The sequence below is a fragment of the Lonchura striata genome, chromosome 7, assembly GCF_046129695.1.
Source record: "Lonchura striata isolate bLonStr1 chromosome 7, bLonStr1.mat, whole genome shotgun sequence".
Classification (NCBI taxonomy): Eukaryota; Metazoa; Chordata; class Aves; order Passeriformes; family Estrildidae; genus Lonchura; species Lonchura striata.
This window is the reverse complement of record NC_134609.1, coordinates 28,667,501-28,689,959: the sequence shown is the minus strand read 5'-3', so window position 1 is coordinate 28,689,959 and position 22,459 is coordinate 28,667,501. Positions and strand designations below refer to the sequence as shown.

The window sequence follows — 22,459 nt, the reverse complement described above, 5'->3', positions numbered from 1 at the left end:
GAAAAATGCAGAGAAGTAAAACAAGAAACAAGGGGATACATATAATACATCATCTGAAACATGTGTGCTTCCTCTATTAACATTTCCATCTTTCATTTCCTTCTCTCCACACAAACAAAATCCCTCACTATAGAGATTCTAGGCAAACAAGGGAATTTTTTTTTACAGCAACCAGTTCCACAGCAGAACAAGCTGTTAGCAAAACAAATACTGAAATAAGAGGAAGAAAAGGGCACTAGAGCCCCAAAGTGTTGAACCTGGACACATCCACTGGGTAAAGCAGGATCACAGAAAATTGATGATTTTTACTGCTTTTGAGATCATAATCATCTCAGACTGTTCACATAGGCTCAGCTTGCAGTCAGAACTGCAAAAAAAAACCTGTTTGGGGATTTTTTGTTTTAGCTTGGGATTTTGATGGTGATTTAGAAGATAGTCCAGAAAATGGTTAGAAAAAGGTGATGGTTCCATTCAACCTCTCAACGTGTCTGTGCCACTTGGAAGTTATACTTGAATTACTCCTGACTGTAGGAGTAGAAGATGAAATGTCAAATATTTAAACACAAATTACCAGTGAGGTGGGGAGGGAGTGTAAACAGAAGACTGGCGAGATTTCCAGAATGTGGGAAAAAATAAGACAAGCCCTCACAAGAGGAGAAATTGGTTGATTAGCAGCACAATTTAATGCTGAAACAAAAGCAGCATGGGACCAGGTTCCTTTGGGCTAATGCAGCTTGTAGGAAACTCCTGATGCTGGAAGAGGAACCAGCATCCCTGCAAGCTGCAGCAGGGAATCCTGGCACTGCCAAAGGCTCCAGGAGCTCAGCTAATGTTGATGGAAAATCCAGGGGTTTATCCTGTACTTGGACACTCCAAACAGCCCCAAGAGGTTTTAATCCTGCACGAGGCTGAGGAGGATATTGTGTATCATGGATACTTCAGCCAAAGGATTGTTCTGCCCAAGTAATTGAAGGAGGGGACTGGAGGGTCTTTAACCTTAATTGATTTTTTTATTCCAGCTCCCTGCGGAAATGAGATTGGTGCAATGAAATTGGCTGTGTCTGTCTGCCCGTCCCCTGCTCCTCTCATCCCCTAATAACTTGGGAACTCAGAGACCAATTACAAGGGAGCTTGACAGAGGAAGGAGGTCTCAAAGCTATCAAATTCCTGCATCCCTCATGAAAGCAGGCAGCCAAGCAGAGGAGACAGCCTTTAATAACGTGCCCAGGAAATCTACCTGGGAAAAGTCATTGTGGTTCAAGTCAAAGCTTGGTTTCTCAAGAAAGAACAACCAAAAGACCCAACTATGGAGAAAATTCTGCAATTCATTGAATTTCTTGCTCCCTGTGTAGATAAATTCAGTTTTTCATGGATCATCTCAAGACCAAGACAGAAAAACAAAAACAAAACAAAAAAAAAACACAACACCAACTAGAGATGAGTAAAGAAATTTATTTGCATTTGCTTCCATAGTGATTTCCACCACTATCAAAAAAAAAAAAAAAAAAAAAAAAAGTATTGCTCCAAATATTTCCATCCTTACAAATCTCCACTCTAACCCCATTATCTGCCTAATTAAATTTTGGGTGTATCAAACTGTTAGGCCCATCTTTTGGGAAGCTGCACGCTTTAATCACAATTACATGCTGCATATTTCATGATATATATCTTTGCGTGTAATTAGGAATAAAAAAATGTAATCCCAAAAAGATGGTTAATAATTTAAATCCTGAGGATTTGATTAAAAGCATCTGAGCATTGCAGATGACAAGGAAAGAACAGTGACTCCATTATAACCAAGGGAAAAAAATCAAAGATTTAAGCACTTTTCGTTTTCCACACCAAGGCCTATAATCCTAAAAACAAATAGAGAAACAGAGAAATATGTCAGCCCTGATATATTCCTGCAATTTAATCTGTGGTATAGGGCTGAGAGTTCTGCACATGTTTAATTTGAAAAGTTTATCTACAAATATTTCTTAAAATGCTCCCTTCCAAAATTTCATTAGCAGAAATTAATATTCTCTGATGGAAACTGGGCACTTCCCTCACTGCTCAGGCAGCACCACCTTCCAGAGCCTGTGTGTTTGCAGGCCAAAGCCTTCACACAAAAAATCAAATAATCTCTAACACTAAAAATATAGGTGGAAGAGAAACAGTCAAGATGATGTTCTCAAAACAATTTGCAAATTCAGGATATTTATGCTGTTCTATTACAGTCTGTGCCACAAGTTGAAATCTTTAGGTGATAATCTTTATCAGAGGGGAATAGGGACTATCACCAGCAAGTGAAAAATTAAAAACAGGGATTATAGACATATTAAAGCAAACTGGGCCTGGGAACAGGGATGCCATTTACAAACACCCTACATTTGCTTCCAGGGAAAACCCACCTGCAGCTTCTCCAGAGCCTTGCAACAAGCTCTGAGCATCCTGCAGATGTGCACATGCAGCACTGCAGCTCCCCAGAACACAACATGCCTCTGTGGGACAAGAAAGCTGATTCATCAATGGGAGGCATCAGAAACCAGGGGTATGCAACATGGTAAATAACATTTATATTAAATTTTTTTATTGATGTCTTCATTCTCTTGACTGCTGCAGAGGCAACAGCTGTACCAATTTTTTTTTTTTTTTTTTTTTTTTTGTTCTACAAAACAAGTTACAAATTCTCTATTTAATACTTCTTGATAGTCTTTTATTTGTATGGCCTCAACTATAATTTTTTTCTGCCTAGATAATACTATATAGAAACACAATGATACATTTTATTTTTAGAAGTACAACATCTAATAATGCTTGTACTTTCTACTTTCTTCCTGTCACATCTCTCCCCTCACTAAAGGAAAGGCAATCTTGGCATTTTACTGGAATCTCTCTTCCCATGTAGCACTACTGAATATCAACACACCAGTGTACACTGGATTAAAACTGCATTTTAAGAGATAGACTTAAATCTTTTTTAACAATTTGGTCTCATTTACCTTTATACTGAAGTCCTGGCCGTTCTATTGACCAAAAAATTACATCACAGGACTAAAAAAGATTAACTGAAATAACTCCCCACAGTAAGTCTACAGCAGAGGCAAAAAATTAAACCAATTACATGCAGTCAGAATCAAGACATCTGTTCAAGTCCTGCCTTTGCTCTGTGACAAGGAAATTCACTTCCTTATTCTGTGCCTTTGTAGACAACTGTGAAATGAGAATATTTCTTCTCTCTCCACCTTTGTCTGTCCTGTCTACTTAGGGAACAAATTCTGCAACCAGAATCACCTCTGACAGTGCCCCTGTGCCCAGCTGAGAATGAGGCAATCGCTGCCTTTGCTGCATTGTTGTGGCTGCAGAGCAAGGGTGGCTTGCAGCAAACACAAGCAGGGAAAAGCAACCCTTGCTTAGTTTAATTAGCAGGAAATCTTGGGCCTAAGTGAATAAATTATTGCTTTGTTTCTACTTGAGGCTACCTTGCTGTGTTTTTCCCAGAAGAGAATACAGTGGGTTTCTTCAAGTGGGGAATAGATTAAAACACACAAATCTGCTGAGTTATTTAGTGCTGCTGATGATGAAGCTGGGTGCAACCTTAAAGATATGGTAAGAATTTATAAAGATATGGTAAGAATTTATATAGCAAATAAAAGTCAGCTACTCTTGATTGACCTTCATTCAGAAAACAACCCTAATTCAGAATTAACCCAAGTTGAGAAATGCCTACAAAATGAATACATACATTGATTTGAAGAAGTATAACCAGAGAATCACAGAATAGTCAGGTTGGAAGGGACATTAAATCCCATCCAGTGCCACCCCTGCCACGGCAGGGACACTGTCCCAGGCTGCTCCAAGATCCAGTGTCCATCCTGGCCTTGGGCACTGCCAGGGATCCAGGGGCAGCCACAGCTGCTCTGGGGACCCTGTGGCAGAGCCTGCCCACCCTCACAGAGAACAATTCCTTCCCAAAATCCCATCTATCCCCGCCCTCTGGCAGTTTAAAGTCATTCCCCTTGTCCTGTCACTCCATGCCCTTGTCCAAAGTCCCTCTCCATCCTTCCTGCCAGCCCCCTTTAGGTACTGGAATGTGCCATAAGGGCTGCAGAGCTTTTCCCCAGGCACTGCCTCCCTGGCTCTGGGAGACACATCCCACTGCCAGGGGAAGCTGGGGAGCAGAACCACAAGGACAATCAGCACTGCCTTACCTTCCCTGCCCAAAAGATGGAACCAGTTAAAACCCCAATTCCTGGCAGCCACTGGTCTAACCTGTGCTTGAGAAATTCCACTGATGGAGACACTGCAGCTTCCTCAGGCCATTTATTCGTGGACTTAACCATCCCTTCACTTGAGAAGTTTTTCCTAATGTCTACACTAATCTCTGCTGCAATTTAAGCTCATTATGCCTTGTCCCAGTGGACATGGAGAACAGTTTATTCCCTCCACTTTGCAGGTAATCACGGGAGACTCTGAAGACCTATTACCTCCCTCATGTTGCTATCACATGTTTTAGCATCTGTGCTTTTCATGCTATAGGAAAATGTCTGATAAAGTGAAAAACTGCACATACAGCCTTAGGAATAAATAGATATTCACAGAGAGAGAAGAATATCTGGGCAAGTCCTGTCTTTGACTCTTCATTTCTAAATTTTACCTGTCTAAATAATTTGAAACAAAGAATCCTGACACTTTTCAGAGCAAATGTCACATTGCTGGAGGAGCAGTTGTTGCATATTGACTAAAAAATTACTACCTTTGTGGTTGTGATTATGCTGAACAACATGAGAGCAGCTAATGGTGTAATCACCAGAGCAATGTTTGCTGGTCCAAAGAAATGGGACAGATACCAATCCCTCACAGGGGATGGGTTATTCAGGCCAAATTTGCAAGAGAACTCAGCAGTAGAACCACCCAGCCTTTGGGCACCCATGGTAGCAGATGCAGCAGTGGAATTACTGCTGAACTTGAGGACTAATTGACTCCAACTACAGAAAATCTGTCATTCTCAAGGCAGTGAAAACCACTGGGCACATACAAAAGTGTGAGGCAATTAAGATGGAGCTGGCAATACCTACACAGCTTCATAGTCATCCTCAGCAGCATCACTTCAGTCTTTGTTGGGGGCTCAGAGCTCAGCTTTGGCTGGTTTTGCTTGGGAAAACACCCACCTAAAGAAGACATTTTTTTAATACTGATTATAACTGCAGCAGTACCAGCACTAAGCATCCCACCTGAGATGCAGCAGAGCTCCAGACCTGCATGCAGTAAGCACACACTGATTATCCTGAAGGACTGGCCAACAGAAAGAAGTACTTACCAGCTTGCTTTTGTGACATTCAGGGCACAGATGCCACTTGGCTTCTAATACTACAGTGTTATGAGGCTCTTGTGAGAGACAACCCTGGATATTCACTGCTGCCAGCAGTCAGTGGTGATTGATGACTCTATTACAGTGATGGCTGTGGCTCCATGTTTTCTCCACGGCCCTCAACACCAGCCAAAAAGCAGTGACTTAAGGAGCTTTTTTAGCTCTCAATTCCTCTATCAAGAGTCAGTACATCCTTTGTTCAGCTGCTTGTTACAGAAGTCAGAAAAGGCTTGTTTCTTGATTCCTCCAGCTTATGAACCTCTGCCTTGACCTGCATTTCTAGGAGAGTGCTAATAAAAGGGAGATTAATCTTGTAAAAGAAGTATCTGTATTTCAACTGCACATTGTGACATTTCTACCCAACACATGGACACAGCTGTAGCCCTGACCAACCAACGTTCATTTTCCCCACTGGCTGTCTCATTATTTTTGTTTCAAGCATTTACATAAAACACCAGCTCACCACAAGGAATCCTCCTCTGGGTTTTAAGCCAAAAGAGAACCAGCAAGTCTTTGCCTCATACTGGGCAAACTTTGTCCACTGGAACATGCAGATCTCAGCATATTAACAGGATTTTCCCCCAGTACTTACCACTGAAACATTGCACAGGTAGCATAATTTCCTAGCTATATTATTATGGCTTCCTTTGTCAACCAAAAGATTTTGAATTCCCCTAATTCTTTTGGTTTTGCCCTATGCTCTCTACCTCTTATTTCAGTCTGCTCCCCACAGCTCTGCACCTGTAACTCCCCACTCTAGCCTCTCCCCATTTCACATTTTCCTTTTTCCACATCATCACTAAACCACCTTTTCTTTAGTCCTAGCCTAATTCTGCCTTCACACTTTTTTTTTATTTAATTTGGACACATCCTCACTTCTTTTTTCCACAAACATATTATTGCTCTGCTAGTCACTCTGAGAGAAATCTTAGCTCCCATGATTGGGCTGCAATTGACCCTCTTTAGCAAAATCAAAAATTCAACCTCTGCCCCACACCAGCCATGAAACCCTCACTGCAATAAAGTCAATTAAAGCTGCAAGGAACAGAGGTGGTGCACAACAACCAGAACAGAGGCTGGATTTCACTGTGGTGAGGGCATTCATATTTAACTCAGAAAGATCTTCATTTTTTTCCAAACCTATCAAAACCAGTTTCTATTACCAAAGAATCCACATCTAGCTCATGACAAACTATAAAATATTCCATATACAACTCATTTACCATGTCTACCTGGTAACAGCTCAAGTTTGTCAGATTTCTGCACACACAGAGCTGTTTCCTCTCCATCACCACCTTCTCTGCAACGATCTGGTACCATTCCTGTTGTCAGCAAGTTTGTTTTCCTACAGGTAATAAAGTGCTCCCACTGGCTACACAGGCACTGATAGAAAAGAAGAAGTTGGAAGCAAAGAATGAATTCCATTTCCAATCCAAAATACCCACACCTCAATCACCTTCCTCAAGCCTCAGCTTTTCTGTCCCTCTGTAAAATTCACTGTGAAATAAATATTTAAGTAGTAACACCTGATACAAGCTACCAGGAGAACAGTCTGAGTCTGCACTGCAAACAGAGTTGAGTGAGACAGCTTTTAGTGGTAATACTCACAAGAAAAAAAATTCTTTTTATTTCCCAATTCATCTCACTGGAAAAAGATTAAAGACTCAAAAATTTTTCCATCAGGAAGATCTAGAACTCAGTAACTCCTGCAATTTAAGCATTTGGTCTCAACATTTGTTTCAAAATCAGTAAAAGCTGCTACACAAAGTATTTATTTTCAAAAAATCTATAGATATTTATTGAACAAATAAGAAAGCAGTGGAAGTTTTCATAATCAGATACTACAAAATATCTAAATTTTTAAAAGGTTATCTACAGGATTGAACTAATTCAGCTCCAGACAGCAGATAAAGAAAATAGTTTCACTAACATTAGAAGCAGGCAAGGAATGACAGATTTAGACAAATTACAATAGACAAACATTTCTTAATTAGAAACAACAGGAGTACAAAGATTGCTCTTCTCACTTCACTTGTTTTAGTGGAGCCTTGTTAGAAGCAGGTGAGCATCTCTTGTAGAGAAGGAGTAGCAGCAGTAGTCTAAGTAGACCTGCAATAAATAAACTCTATTTTAGGAAGAATATTTAGAGCAATCATTAGCAGGTAGAACATTCACCATCCTAGGAAAACAGAAAGCCAGCTTTCACTTGTACCAAGATATAGAATATAGGAGTTTAATGATGAAAAAAGTGATCTTTATATAATATGGCACCATCTTGATGCACTAAGAATGCATTGTGCAGAGACACTGTGACTCAAATTAACATGCAAAAAGATCACTATGAAACTGCCATTAGTCTTCTGTCCTAAGTAACTTATTTTTAGAATAAACCAGAGATGACTCACACCACTGAACCACTAAAATATACCCATCATTCTTAGTGCCCTAAGGTTGGCACAAGCAACTTGTAAATGTCAGAAAAGCATACAAACCTCGTTAATGTTTTCAGAAATTCATTTAAAGATAGAAACAGGTCCAAAAAGATGCCTGTCTAAATGCATTGCAATTACGTTACAATTATTTTCCAAATACACAGATATGCTCTGTCTTTTCTCAGCTCATTACTGACTCAAACAATTTGCCCTTCTGGGATCAATTGTTTGCTAATAAATAATTGTTTACAGTCACAAAATGATATTAAGGAGTATTCTTATTAGTTTTCCTTCTACAGCCTAATAAGATTCCAAACTAGCTGATTCCCAAGAGCCTAACCTTAACCTTGCTGTGTTTAACAGCCCAGGAAATGATGAACCATCTGTTTCAGAAAATAATGGAGAGCCAAGAGGAAATATTGTTTAATTGTAGATTAACCTCCTTGTACAGCAGAATGAAGCATCTACAGAATTAGCAACTCTAAGTAGCAATGAATAAAAAAAGAACTCTGAAAGCAGTTCTTACTATAAGAAAATGAACAGCAGCAAGTATTCTTTTATCAACTTTGAAAAACAAAAACTCAAATGTATGTAAAAAGTACAAGCTGTTTTGTTTTGGTTTTTTTTTAGTTAATTACCATATTTGGATTTTTCCACTTGAGGAACTCCCAGAAATAAATGCTAAAATAGTACTGGCTTTATTTTTCTAGGAGTATCAAAATTACTTTAAAACAAATATCTCCAAGTGAGAGATGTGGAAGTTATACAATAATAAATATCTCATCTTTGTAGATATATAATAGCTGCTCCAAAGCAACCAGGACTGGAGGGAAAGATCTTGGGGTTTTAAACTCAAGAAATTTGATCATTTATTTATCTGTTTGCACAGCCACTTTTAATAATGGAGACAACCTGATAAAGTGTAAGACAGATTGAGTACTAGAAGAGAAAAAAACTAGCAGTGATAAAGCACAGGAATTTGAAAATAAAGCCAACTGCTCCTGTGCCTCCATCATTAAGGGCAGCACAATTCTGCACTGGGATGGCAATTTTTCTATGTAACATTGATGCCAAAGCAAGCTGAACAGGAATTTTTACCTCCATCAATCAGTTTGCCTCGTTTTGACAGCAACAATGACAGAAAAGTGTGTTATCAAAGGGCTGCAGCAAACTCCAACACACAGGAACTGAGAGAGCTTTCCCTTGATTTTACACAACCTTCCTAGAACAGAATCTAAATTCACAGCTCACTCTGACAGCTGGGTGCATACTCAGTGTGACAGATCGCATTCATTCCAAGTTTTAAATATCCAAACACCGCAACATTTACTCCCATAAATTATTCTTGAATTCTTCACTCAATTCCTGAAGCAATGAGCTCGCAATAACTCTACAGCTTCATATAATAGCACCTATTGAAAGAGGAGAAGAGTTTGACATTCTTCTCCCTCTAAACAACCAGGCACAATTTTATCCATCAGCCGTCTATCAACCTACGGATATTGAAAGCTTGGGCGAAGGAGATAACATCAAACCCAGCCCTACTGTCAAGCTGCACTATCTCCTGCCATCAATAATACTATTCATGAATTTAGGAAAATTAATAAATCTCGGGGTGGAGGCTCGGAGAGGCTCAAGTGCAGCCGAAGCAGACACTCACTTGGGCTTTGTTTCTGCATCTGTCACTTGGCGGATGTAGATGCCGTCCTCGGGGTGCTCGATGTCGTCCATCTCGTACATGTAGGAGGAGGCGATGGCCAGGGTGGTGCCGTCGTTGCTGAAGGCCAGCGAGGCGATGCTGGTGGGGTAGCGATGGAACTGGCACAGCCGCTTCTTGTTGAAGGGATCCCAGATGTTCACAAAGCCGTCGGAGCCGCCTGCAAGGCAGGGTTTCAAAAGTAAGTTAGAATTGAGGGAAAAAATGAAACTGAAGAGATGCAGCAGAGGGGAGAAACTACTCGTAATTATTTTGTCAGGAAAAACACAAGGCTGATTCGTTTGGTAAAGAGCACAATGAGCATTCCCAAACTCCCTGCTAAAGCAGTTAATTAGAGAAAAGACTGCAATACAATTTCCAAATTCTAAGGAAGTGGTAAGGTAGAAAAAAACTTTTTAAGAAAGATTCTCATTGCATCATAGTTTTAAACTGACAGTGAAACTTTGTGATTACATCTGCAGATCCAAACACAAGCCTGTGTTTCAGGGAAAAAACATTAAAAATTAACAATTCTCACTACATCACATAATTTTAAAACCCTGCCTATGGCATGAATACAACTTAGATGCTTAAAAAGTCAGGGCATATGAAGTAAAGGTTGATATATTTACATCAAAACTTAAGGAACCGAGGCTAGTATTACAAAGAATTGAGTATTTACCTGTAGCAAATGTGTTGTGGACATTATGGAAAGAAATGGCATTAACTGGATAAATCTGCTCGATGTTATTCTCCTTCAAACGGTGACATTTGAATGCATATTTCTTCTTCTGGATTTCTGGGCTTGGATCCAAATATTCCACGGCTACACGACCTTCAATAGAACTTAAAACATAACCCTAAAAAGAAAAAAAAAAATTGGAGCTACAAGTTTTTGAAGTTTATAACTGGAGAAAATACTGCAGTACAATTTTACTTCATAGCCTTCTAAATTCTAGGAAAGTAGGAAGGCAGAAAAAAGCTTTCTAAGAGAGAGTCTCTTTGCATCAGTTTTAAGCTGACAATGAGACTTGTAATTACTTCTGCAGGTCGAAAAACAAGCTTGTCTTTGGGGAAAAGAATTTCAAGAGATAAGAACACCTTGCATTTGCTCACCTATCCCCCAAGGCCTAAATACCTGAAATATGAGAGATACTAACAGGACTATTCAGTTTCAGAATTACATTACATTAAAATTAGTTCAGAGCTTTATACTGACAACTAAACACTCAAGCTGAAATAGTATTTTCAGTGAAACTTGATTACAAGTTGTGTTCACTTATCCAGTTAATTACAGTCCTGACTTGGAGCAACCTGAGATGCTTGTATTATCACTTTTGAGTTAAGTCCATAATAGATCTTTTCAGAAATAGGATTGCAATGATATCTAGCTATACCAGGGCTCTTTAAAATCCATCATACAATACAATCTGGAAGATCAGCTTGTTTTACTATAACTAGAACTGAAAATGGACAAAGCATTCATGCCAGTTCAAGAACAAGTAACTAGGTCTTGCAATTCCTGTACTATCACTCTGTACAGGAGAAAATTCCCTTACAAATTAGTTTGGCAGAGAAAGCCAATCTTCTTGCTTTCCTTAAAAAAAGAAACACCACAGACACACCACGTTAACTTGCACAGAACAGCTGTAACAGCACCTGAATTGTACAATTCCCCCTGGATAATGGATCCAGGGTTCTGCAGTGCATGCCACGGAGTCAGAGAGAAAAAAAAGAAAAATATATAAATGACATTCATGCAGTTTTAATCCTGCCCCTGTTCACAGACTGTTCAAGAACCCTGGGTTACAATGCATAAAAGCTGCTTAGGAACCACCAGTTCTGGCTTTCTCTCCTCTACTGCAACTGGGGAGGTGAAGGATTTTTTTTTTAATTACATGTCAGCATTATGATTCATTAAATAGGTTATTTCTAAAAAGGAGACAATCTTGAGGAACAAAATGACAACATAATATGCTGCTAAGTCAGTGGCAAACATTGCTAAGCTGCACTAAAAAGAATTAATGTACCCCAGGAAGCCTCCCCCCTCCTGAAGTTTGATCACAAAACACATCCCCACTGAAAAATAAACTTGAAAATAAAGCCCCATTTTCCTGAAGAATATCCAGCAGAAATGTGACTGCTGCCACTGCTCCCATACCTGTTTGTTGGGGAATGCTCTGATGCAGCGGGTCTGGTATTTCAGGCTCGATTCCCTTCGCTGCTGAACGTATCCCATGTTCCTCAAATCCCACACCAGCACCCTCCGACCTGCTGTCCCCACAATCAGTCTGTCCCCAGACACAGAGAGGGTGTAGACCTTCCAAAAAAAAAAAATTTACAGTATTTAACACTGATATTAGCCTGGAAACCCCCCTGCTCTCTGTACAGAATAAGCTGTCAGCAATGAGCACTAACACAACTGGGGACATCTCCCACGGAATGCTCAGCAACAGAATTCCCTTCAGCTTTCATTTAGAACCCAAATTTGCGATAAGCAGCAGGAATGTGTACCTGGTTAGTGAGAACACCCTGATGTAGCATTCAGAAGCTCAAAAACTATTCCAGGCATTAGATTTACCAAAATTAATGGCAAAAGGAAAATTCATACAAAGAAACAGGAGGGGAAGTGATGGATACTGGAATTAATCTCGGCTTGGCTTTGCATTCCCACTGTCAGGTCATGATCCTGCAGTTTAGTCCTCCAAAACCACATCACACATTTTCTTCTCTGTTTTCCTCCACCTGGTAACCAAGTATTTTTCTTTATAAACTGACTATTTAGAGTTGAGCTTCATGTTAATAAAATTGCCAAGAGATCATTAAAAAAAATTACTTTGTGTACTTTAATAAAACTAAGTGAATTTGAAGAAAGCAATATGCTTGACATATTAAAAAAAAAAAAATAATGGCTTGGAATTTTAACTCTACCCCAAAACTTGGCTCAGTGGGAAATTTTGGCTTATCAAATTTCATATGAAAATATCCAGTGCATGAATTGTTGTTTCCAGCTATTGCTTGGGATGCACTTCATCTGGTAATATGTTTAAAAAAATACAAAACAAAAATACAAGAAAAAGGAAAGAGGTTTAGTCAAAAAAAAAAAAAAAAAACCTGTGCTATGGAATGAATTCCAAGTTGTTGATACATAAGCAGATGGAATCCAGCTATCTACAACTGCCACTGAGCTGCTAACAAGAGCAAATTATGAGAATGAGCTTTTTCCAGTGATCCAATACAGCCAAATACACAGGAAACAGATCTTGGGTATTCCTCAGATCAGGAATTAGAAGTGTAAGAGATCTGGTATCCTGCCTGAGGGAATAGTTTGCTTTTGGCACGTGCTTGGAGGATTTCATTTGTTTTCACTTTCTGGTTCGCTGATGAAGCCAAACAAAGCTGCTTAGTTCTGGTAAGACTGCACTGAAACATCAGGTACAACAAGTTTTCTCTTCATTTGCTACAAATACATTTTCAAAAAGTTAATTTCTAATAAAAAGCTAAACAGACAGGTGTGTATGTATACATATAGATAAAAAAAGTTTTCTTTAACCAACCCTCATCCACCGAGCATGCTTTCTTCTCTAAATTTGATTACAGAACTCTTAAAACTAAGATTTTAAGATGGAAATAGTCTTAAATATTCACACAGGAGTTGCCCAAAATTTCTGATGATTCCAATTACTCCTAAAAAAGGTATGAAAACTTTGAGGCAATAGTAATTACATATTTTAGCAGGACAGTTTTTTGTTATTGATGTAAAAATTGGTCCAGAACTACTCATAAACTCTATATATAAAATATGTTTGTGTACATATAGGGAAACAAAAGCATAAAGAAGATTAAATATCTTAAATCTTCTTCACAAACTGATGTCACACCTGTACAGTGAGTGTTCTTTCTCCACCACACAGCCATAAATCAAATGAAACCGTTGTCATGCAGTGGAGTAGGTGTACACATTCATCAAAGGCAGCATTAAAAAAATGACATAATGAACCTTGCTGAACCAATAAGCAGCTTGATTCACTGTGGCTGTCCATTATATGATATTCTGTCAGCAATTTATCACAGTTCTTTACATGCTACATACATCTATAAATCAAAACTAGAAATAATGCAATTACTTTATTCTGCACAAAGGTCTGGCCAGAAGTAGATCCAGCTCTGCTGGAACAAAACTAAGAGCTATTTAGGGGCAAAGGGAATGTAATGATGGCTCATAATTAGGACTTGACAATAGGATGTCACAGTGCTAAATGAAATTTTTAAAAGGTACAGGCAAAAAAAAATATTAGTATGTAAAATTATCCAGCAAGCCAGTCTGTGTTGAGGAGCCTCTGAAAAAAAAACAGGAATTCCTGTTAATTCCTTCACTGACACTGCTGTAAGCAGCATGAGAAGCTAACACATCATATGGGCATTAGAAAAAGCTGAAGACATCATCCCATTTTATCTTATTTCTCTGAGTCTCTCATTAGCACAGAGGATTTCAGCTTTAGGAGAATAACCAAATTTACTAGGCATTAATACAAAACAAGATTCTGTTCAATTTTTTGAACACAAGTAAAAAACATTAAAGAGATATTTTTCTAAGCACATAGAAATATGATACAGAGATATGTTTCTATTCCAAAACAATCAGACCTTAGGACTGCCAGGGTCTGATATACCTAAAATCTTAACATTTAAGGAAATCAACTGTGCATATTACAATTAAGCCAAGATACTTGATTTTCCTTCCAATTTATTTTAAATTTTAAGAAAGTGGTCCAGCACAAGCACCAAGAGTTAAGGATCACCGAGGAAAGCTCAAAGCCCTCACCAAAAAATGACAATTCGTTCTGAACACCAATCTTTTAAAATGCTACAATTCCACCCAGTTTAAAAATCATTAAATATAACCTCACAAATTCAGCTCACAGCTTCACAAGTTCAGCCCAAGGCAGTGTCCTGTGAGATGTCTCAGTGCCAGGATGCATTATTTAGCACCTGGAATGCAGCACATACCTTCTCAGGCTGGGAGAAGGTTCCTGCGTTACAGGGAGTTCTGGGATCCCAGAGTTTGACTGTTTGATCCCAGCTGCCAGTCACCATGACATTCACTTCTGGGCAATACTCCACACACCTGATAGGAGCATCGTGGGCACCAACAAGGTTTTCTGTAAGAGAACACAATATACTTCAACTTCACTGGCCCTACAAACAGCCAGAATGTGTGAAATAAAGAATAAAAAAAGAACACAACTGCAGCACAAGCATTTTCTGACATTCTAAAGGTGCATTTCTACACCACAAGTCCCTCTAAGGATAGTTCAGTCTTCAGAAGCATAACTTTTGCAAAGATCAGGATTGTTACATTTAAATTTATGTCTCTTGAGCTTAGGATCAAAGAATTCTAGGCAGTCAGTAAGAGATCTCTGCAGGTATAAAGCATCAACTGGTATTACACTGACAAACACACTAACACAGAAAGCAACTTAAGTTTGTGTACATCAATAACATGTCAAGAAAAAGCAATGTGCATCTTAATAAAAATATTAAAACACTCGTAGGAAGTCAGCTGTGGCAGAATTATTTGAGCTTTTTGGTACCATTACTGCACACACTGATTTGTCAAGCCCTGGCTACTGGCTGGTGCTGGTGACTGACTGAAATTTGCTTTCTCTTTAACACAAAAAAAGTGAGACAAACCAGTTCCATATTTGCACCAACAAGGCACTGGAACTGTTACTTTCACGCAACGTTTTCTTAGGAAAAAACTGTAGTACAAGGCCATGCCTGACAAAAGCAAAAGCTCTATATACCCTCTGCCATGAAAGATGATTCTAAATACATCCATCCACAAACCTCTGAAAAACAACATGCTCAGTTTTAGTTCAGCTTGGCTACTTCCCCCTAACTGTAGCCTGCGGCAGGGCATGATTATCATCAGAGAAACAATCCTGCAAGCAGCTACCTAACTTCCTGGCAATGCCAAATTCTTCCAGGTTTTTAGGTGGTCCTTATTAGGGTCACTGGTTATTCTGCAGATATTTAAATATCCACCACCCAAAGAACCTGAAGAATACTCTGTGCATGTAAGCACAGAAATCTGAAGCTCAGACCAGCAGCTGACAGCATTTAGAATTCAATCTGCTCACCTTGGTCCGTGTTTAAGTCGTGCATTTTCAGTTGCTGATCCAGCCCCCCACTCCAGGCATGGGTAGGATCCTATAAAGCACAAAATTTACCTTATTAGGTTTCCATGGTTGCTCTGCATTCAGCATCCTAAACTCATAACAAAGGACTTGCTTTCAGGAGTTTTGGGAAGACAGGAATTAAGACACAAATGTTAAGGTCTGACCCAGACTTAAACAGATAGAAGCTTTACAACATGCTAAAGTGCTTTGAGCAATATGAATTTCTTCAGTTTAGAAGTAAAACGAAAATAAATTTTAAAAAGACAGATAGAGGCTAGACCAATTAATTTCTATTTCTTCATATTTTAAATGACTAACAACCTAAGTCCCATCTGGATGCAGGATAATCCTAAAACTGATTTTAGTGTTGATCCACAGCATCAGCCATATGACAAAACATTCAGTGAAAAAAAGCACAGGCAGGCCCCCTCTTTAATTTCAGGGACTGACAATTTCTCATACTTTGGGCACTCTACAGCTGTAAACCAATAATTAAAAAACCCCTCCCACACTTACATAAAAAGCACAGTCCAGGACAGCTCCTGAATGCTGATATTTGAGTCTCATGGTGTTGGCAGGAACATCATAGAGCCGCACAGTTGTGTCCCAGGATGAAACGAGCAGAAACTGAGATGTGTTTGGACTAAACTTCACTGATGAAATCCCATCATCTGGAGTTTGGTTGAGCTTGAATTCGTTTGATCCCGTCATCTGCAGACAATAAGGCACAGATGCAATTTTAATGACTGCAAGAACACAGGCCTAGCAAGGGAACAAGACTGAGCCCTCTGAAAGGCAGCCCAAAGCGGAGCTCAAAACTTCACTTTTACACAGAACAGGTTCAGAACACTCACATTTCTCCAAACTCTAAAATTCAATATGACAATCCCTGTCCAAAACTTCATTAAATGCCTTTCTCCACAGAGAGCTTTTAAATATCAAATGCAACATGAATAAACAACACAAAACTATTATGATCATTATTATAATTTATAAGCTTGGTTATTGTTACTTACAAATGTATTTCCCTCTCTCTGGTGAGTGTGTGACTGTGATTTTTGAAGTATTTATAAGTTATTGTAAACATCAAGAAGTTACTTTAAAAAACATGTATTAGCAGAAAAAATTGGCTTTGAAAACTCCAAAAAGTGTTGATTTGCTCCTGGATTGGTATGACTGTCACACACTTCCAAGAATTGCAACTGGATCATCTTTTATATAGCTATGGGCACTCTGCAACTTTCAGACCTTGAGGTTTCCATAAGTGCAGTGAAATATGTGCACAAAAAGCTGTAAGATTGTTTTCTCTTAGCATCCAGGTAAAGAAAGGAAAGTTATGTTTTGTGAAGTGCTGAAATGTGGCGTGACCATGGAACTGGGATGTGACCAGGAAAAAATATCAGCACTTCAATCAAAGAGCAGTGACCCCAAAGGCAAATGCAGCACTCCCAATCAGGACCAGCTTGCTAAAAACTTCCAAGGGCAGCAGAAGCTATGAACTGCAAATTTCAGCAGGAAAACAGCTCGGACCTTACAAACACTCTAAAAGAAGAAAGTGTTGGTTACACACCCACAAAACAAATAAAACAACCACAGACTCTTTTCAAGGTTTCTCAAGGCCTTCTCAGCACGTTTACCTTCTGCTAAAGAGGCAGAGCAGTGCATTAGCTCAGGTTTTCTGTAACACTGTTCCAGAATTTGTATGTACAACTGCAAATATAAGATTACACCTCTGAGAATAAACCAGGAGACAAGGAGCAGATGAACCAAGGGCAAGGTGCAAATTTAGGGCACAGTGGTTCCAGTTCAGTGCTCGTCAGAACTAAACAATCATCAGGCTGTGTAATGAAGTGAGGAGCACACATTCCTACACTGGAGAGATTTCCTGAGTGGGAGCTTTGCTGTCCAAGACACCCCCTAAAAAACACAAAAAACACCCACTGTGCCTATATAAAGTGCAATTTCTGCTATTCAAGCATGAAGTGAAGGGGAAAAAAAACCTTTAAATATAGAGAAGCTTTTTCCTAAGTCCCCTTTCTAGCCCTGCTGTAGGAACACTTGGGAAAAGAGAGGCTTGAGGTTTTGCCACACATCTTTCCATGGGAACATCACTTGGAATTCAGCAGCACCTGCTGAGGATGTTTCAGATGCAGGTCCAGAGACACAAAACCTAAAGGAATTCAGAACAACTGAGAAAATTAAACTGCACAATCTTATTGCTGTGTTTACTTAGGCTGGAAAACTCAAGCAACAAAACATGAGGTTTGAGGTACAAGTTATTGTATAATTTGAGGCCTGGTACAAATTATTAACCAGCCCAAAAGCAACTCCAGGAGGCAAAGCTACTTACACAAGAAACCTGGAAGGATGTCCCAAAGATATTTCTAATCGAGAACAATGTTCATAATATCAGAATTTAAGTATATCCTGCCTCTTACATATGGTTAAAAAAAATTTTAAAAATCAGACCCAGAGCTCCACATTTCTCACCAAAACAGCTGCTCCACAACCAGGATTGCCAAATCATAGTGATGTGCCCACCTCAAACAACAAAGTCCTGGTAAAATGTTGAGGGACCACAAGAAAAAACTTTTTCATATTACAGAGAAAGCACGTGCTGCTGAAATGACAATTCTGATTTAACTGTGGGGTTCGGTTTTGGGAAAAAAAAATTAAAATTAAAAAAAAAAATTAGTGAACAAGCAAGAAACCTGTGTTTTTATAGCTCCTCGTGGCACAGGTGTCACTGAGGTGGACGGAGGTGCTGGAACAAAGCAGAACGCTCCGGTGAGAGCCTCGGGACTCCCCTCCCGCGCTTTTATTCAGAAAACATGAAACTCAAAGTACCGTCTTCATGCTGAACGAGCTCCTCCCGCTGCTCCACGGGCCGCCGAGGAAAAGCTTTGTGAGTTCGGGCAGTCCCGAGGCCTCGGTCCCTGAGAACGGCGCCGGGATGAGGAAAACGCTGCGGGAAGGGAAGAGAGTGAGGGAAGGGCCTGGGAGACAGGCAGGGAAGGCGCCGCACCGGGGAATGAACGCAGGGCCGGGACGGGAGGGTCAGGCCGTGCCCAGAATCCCGGATCCTCAACCCCGGACCCCCAATCCCGATCCCAAATCCCGAATTCCCGAATTCCCGGTCCCGGCCTCACCTCAGCCGCCGCCGCCGCCCGCGCGCGCGCACTGCCGCCCTCCCCCGCGATTGGCCGGTTCGAACGCGCGTGACGTGCGTCCCCGACGTGCGCCGCGAGCCCGCCGCCGCGGGGCGCGCCGGGAGTTGTAGTTCGCCGCTCCCGGGCCGGTGGCGGCGCCGTGTCCCGTCCCGTCCCGGCTGATAACGGAGGGGAGATGCCCCCGGGGGGACAGCACGGGTGCAGCGGGGAAAGAGAGGCTGCTGCTGGGCTTTTAGCAGTGTAAACGGATAAAACACGAAATACGAGTTATTACCCCTAAAAATAAATGAGTCCGAAAGGCGGAGCGGCGGAGCGGGGCTGTGCTCCCCAACCCGGCTGCCGCTGCCCCGGGGCTGCGGCTCAAACACCGGCTGTGGAGCGCGGAGAGAGCGTTCTCCTTCCCCGCATTGAAAAACGCCTTATTTTTCCCTTCGGATATTTGATTTCTCTGATTTTCGGGGGTTTGTTTTTTCGCTGTCCTCGTTGCTGTCGCTGTTGCACCCCCGGCGCTCGGTACCGGCCGTACCTCGGAGCCGGTGGCCGCAGTTTAATCGCCACTTGCCGCGGGATTTACTGATTTTGAGTGGCCCATCGAGGCCGTGTCCCGCGGGGAGCCGTCGAGGATGCCCAGTGCGGACCCGGGCGGCGGAGAGCAGGGCCCGGTCCCCGGTAGCACCGAGCCCATCACCGCGGCTTCCACCGAAACACTCCGAAAAACAGAAAAAAGGTCCCCGTTTACGAAACTTTTCGGGAAATGCCCTTCATCTCCCAGCCGAGAGAAGGGCAGCGAGCCCCCGTCAGGCTCGGCTGGGATTCCCTGCAGGAAACGAGATAAGGAGCAAAAATTCCGGGAAAATAAACCCTCGGCGTTACAAGTCGTTTTGGCTCTCCCGTGCATCGATCCCGGCACCGGCACCGGCACCGGGGGTGTCCCGCAGCCGGGGTTCCCCTCGGGGACACGCGACCGAGGTGGCAAATTTACAAACGAGGCTTAAAACGCTTTAATTTTTTTTTTTCTTTCTTACTTTCTTTAAAAATATTTACAGATCTGAAATAACGCTTTTTTTTTTAATTAATTCTTTTTTTTTTTTTTTTTTTTTTCTTTTCAAGTGACAGGATGGCAGGAGGGGAGAACGGGCGTGCCCCCGGCGCCCCGGGCTCTCCGTTTGCCCGTCCCTCCCATCAGTTTCGGTGCTGTGTCCCCTCCATGGGGGCGGCCTGAGAGCCCGCACGGAGCCCCCGCGGCGGCCCCGGCCCCGCTCCCGGTGCGGGTCCCGACGGGCCGGGGGGCGCGGGGCTCAGTAGTCGATCTTGTTGTAGAGGTTGTAGAGCGGTAAGGCCGAGAGGTTGCTGCCGGGGTAGTAGAGAGGGGCGGGGAAGGCGATGGACCGGGGCACCGGCACTCGGAGGAGGGAATTGTCTCTGAACACCAGCGGCATCCCCACCAGAGTCTGCGCCGAGGCGTGGGCCATGTTGGCCGCCTCCAGCTCGGCCGAGAGCTGCCGTTTCCACTTGTTCCTGCGGTTCTGGAACCAGGTCTTCACCTGGGTCTCGGTGAGCTGCAGGCTGGAGGCCAGGCAGGCCCGCTCCGAGCTGCTCAGGTAGCGCTTCATGTCGAAGGTGGACTCCAGCTGATAGACCTGCGAGCGGCTGAACACCGTGCGCGTCTTCTTCTTGGCGGCGCCGGCCTGCCGGTCCCCGCCGTCGCGCTGCCGGTCCCCGCAGGAGGGCGAGGAGGGTCCCAGCGGCTTCTCCTTCTCGTCCTTACAGTCCTGCTGGGGGGGCGGGAGGAACGGTCCCCGCTCCCCGCTGCCCGCCGCCGCCGCTCCGCTCCCCTTGGCGCTGCCTGCAACAGAGCGACAGCGCGGGGGTCGCACGGCGGCCGGCACCGGGACCCCCGACGGCCGAGCCCCCCGGCCCGGAGGGAAAAAGCACCGAGGCGAGACCCTGGGCAGACTCCCGCCGCCTCTGCCCCACCGGGAACACACAGCCGACTCCGGGGGAAGCCATCCCCTCCTGGGTATCCCTGCCCCCCTGTTTTTTGGATGGATGGATGGATGGATGGATGGATGGATGGATGGATGGATGGACGGACAGGTAGGTGTGAGTGCCTCAGTGAAAGCAAATGAGTACCAGGCTTCCTATCCGACACGAGTCGGCAAATTTTACTTTACAGCATCGCATTTCATAGACCGTTTATTCAGAAATAATGCTAAAAAAAAAAATCATAATAAACATCGTTCTTCCCTCTGCCCGAGCGCTGTAATCGGAATCTTAGAAAACGAGCGTTATCCATCGCACCGCATCCCTCGGGGAAATCAACGGCGGATGGGGCGGAAAAGAATTTTTTTTTTTTTTAAAAAGTCACCCCATTTTCCCTGGAGTTCCTTCCTCCCCTCTTCACCCACGGACGGCTCAAACACTCTGTGCCCCGAGAGCAGAGAAGGTGCGGCGTGCCCCCGCCTCCCTCTTCCCGGCGGGGGCCGGACCGGGGCCGAGCCCTCCGCGGCCCTTCCCGGCCCGTCCGCCCCGTCCCATGCCGCCGGTACTCACCGAGACAGGTGAAGCTGAGGGGCTGGTGCTTGTGGCACGCCTCGGCGGGGCCCTGAGCCTCGGGGCAGAAGCAGCCGCGGTGCTTCCAGCTCTCGTCCGGCTCCTCGTCCTCCGAGGACAGCGAGAGGGTCCGGGCGCGGGCGGGCCAGGCGGGCGCCCTGTCTCCGGCTTCCCGGGGGGGGTCGGCGCTGCCGCTGCCCAGGATGGACTGGATGGTGAAACTGGAGATGGGAGCAGCCGCCGGACAGCACTTGCTCGGGTCTTCTTTGCTGCTCATCCTGGGTTCATAAGAAAGCAGAGGAGGGAAGCTGTCGCTTTAGAGGGGCTCGGGAGGGGGGTGCCCCGGCAGCCTGCGGGGAGCTGTGGGTGGGGGGTGTTTCGGGGGGCGCTTGGGGCGTGCGGCGGCCGGCTCTCCCCGCGCCGACCCAGGCGGAATGCATGCTCCTTCCCCCGCGTCCCTATTGATCTGCGGGCGCCGGGCGGCGGGGCTTCATTTGCATGGAGGTGGCCTCCGCCGCGCCAATCACGGCGGCCACGGAAAGTTTTGGAAACCCGCGGGCTCCGGGAGTTGGGGAGGCGCGGGGGGATGCGCCGGAGCTGGAGGGGGGAACCCCCGCCGGGTCCTCGCCGCCGTCCCCGGGGGCTACGCTGACCCCGCGGCCCCGGAGGAGGGATGCTGGCCGCCCGCCATCCCTCCTGCCCTCCGCCTCGAGTGGGCGACAGCGACGTGGGCTGAATGGTTTATGCCGGCCGGGGGCGGGGGGTGTCGGGATAAACACCTTGTGCATATCCGGGGATCTTTACCCTGCTCCTCATTAAAGGAGGGGGAAAAAAAACCTGTCGCGGTGTGTGTTGCCTGCTCGGCGGCACTGGGAAACCTTCCAGAATCCGGGATTTGCGCTGCTGTGCTGCAGCCGGTAACAAATGTCCCACGAAATGCCTCCCGCGTTTTCGTCCCCGGGCCTGGGAGCCGTGGGGAGCAGGAGGGAGGAGGGTACGTGCCGCTGCATTTCCCAATAAACTTTGTCAGAGTCAGGGGCTCTTCCCCTCGGGGCTGCCTATAAATCACAGCC

At 43.6% G+C, this 22,459-nt stretch overlaps 2 protein-coding genes across 2 annotated transcripts; both read right to left on the bottom strand.

Annotated features, from left to right (window-relative positions):
- Positions 1-7,123: 7,123 nt before the first annotated feature.
- Positions 7,124-18,835, bottom strand: BUB3 (BUB3 mitotic checkpoint protein). Its single transcript, XM_021526371.2, has 9 exons — positions 18,813-18,835; positions 18,511-18,628; positions 16,180-16,374; positions 15,625-15,694; positions 14,492-14,643; positions 11,643-11,801; positions 10,164-10,341; positions 9,446-9,662; positions 7,124-7,462 (listed from the first exon to the last, which is right to left on the bottom strand). Exons 2-9 carry the CDS (start codon positions 18,517-18,519, stop codon positions 7,453-7,455), a joined length of 990 nt encoding a protein of 329 aa, XP_021382046.1. The 5' UTR covers positions 18,520-18,628; positions 18,813-18,835; the 3' UTR covers positions 7,124-7,452.
- A 1,296-nt stretch (positions 18,836-20,131) lies between these two features.
- HMX2 (H6 family homeobox 2) lies at positions 20,132-21,762 on the bottom strand. Its single transcript, XM_021526382.3, has 2 exons — positions 21,387-21,762; positions 20,132-20,679 (listed from the first exon to the last, which is right to left on the bottom strand). The coding sequence occupies exons 1-2, from the start codon at positions 21,661-21,663 to the stop codon at positions 20,132-20,134; spliced, it is 825 nt and encodes a 274-aa protein (XP_021382057.1). The 5' UTR covers positions 21,664-21,762.
- Between the last annotated feature and the right edge of the window lie 697 nt (positions 21,763-22,459).

Bases quoted from the DNA above. Each gene is read 5' to 3' on its own strand.
- BUB3 (XM_021526371.2), bottom strand. The intron at 10,342-11,642 runs GTATGGGAGCAG...TTTTCTTTTTAG, and splicing joins GAGCATTCCCCAACAAACAG to GGTTATGTTTTAAGTTCTAT. The intron at 9,663-10,163 runs GTAAATACTCAA...CCTGCCTTGCAG, and splicing joins CCACAACACATTTGCTACAG to GCGGCTCCGACGGCTTTGTG.
- HMX2 (XM_021526382.3), bottom strand. From the start codon at position 21,663: ATGAGCAGCAAAGAAGACCCGAGCAAGTGCTGTCCGGCGGCTGCTCCC. The intron at 20,680-21,386 runs GTGAGTACCGGC...GCTCTGTTGCAG, and splicing joins CCTCAGCTTCACCTGTCTCG to GCAGCGCCAAGGGGAGCGGA.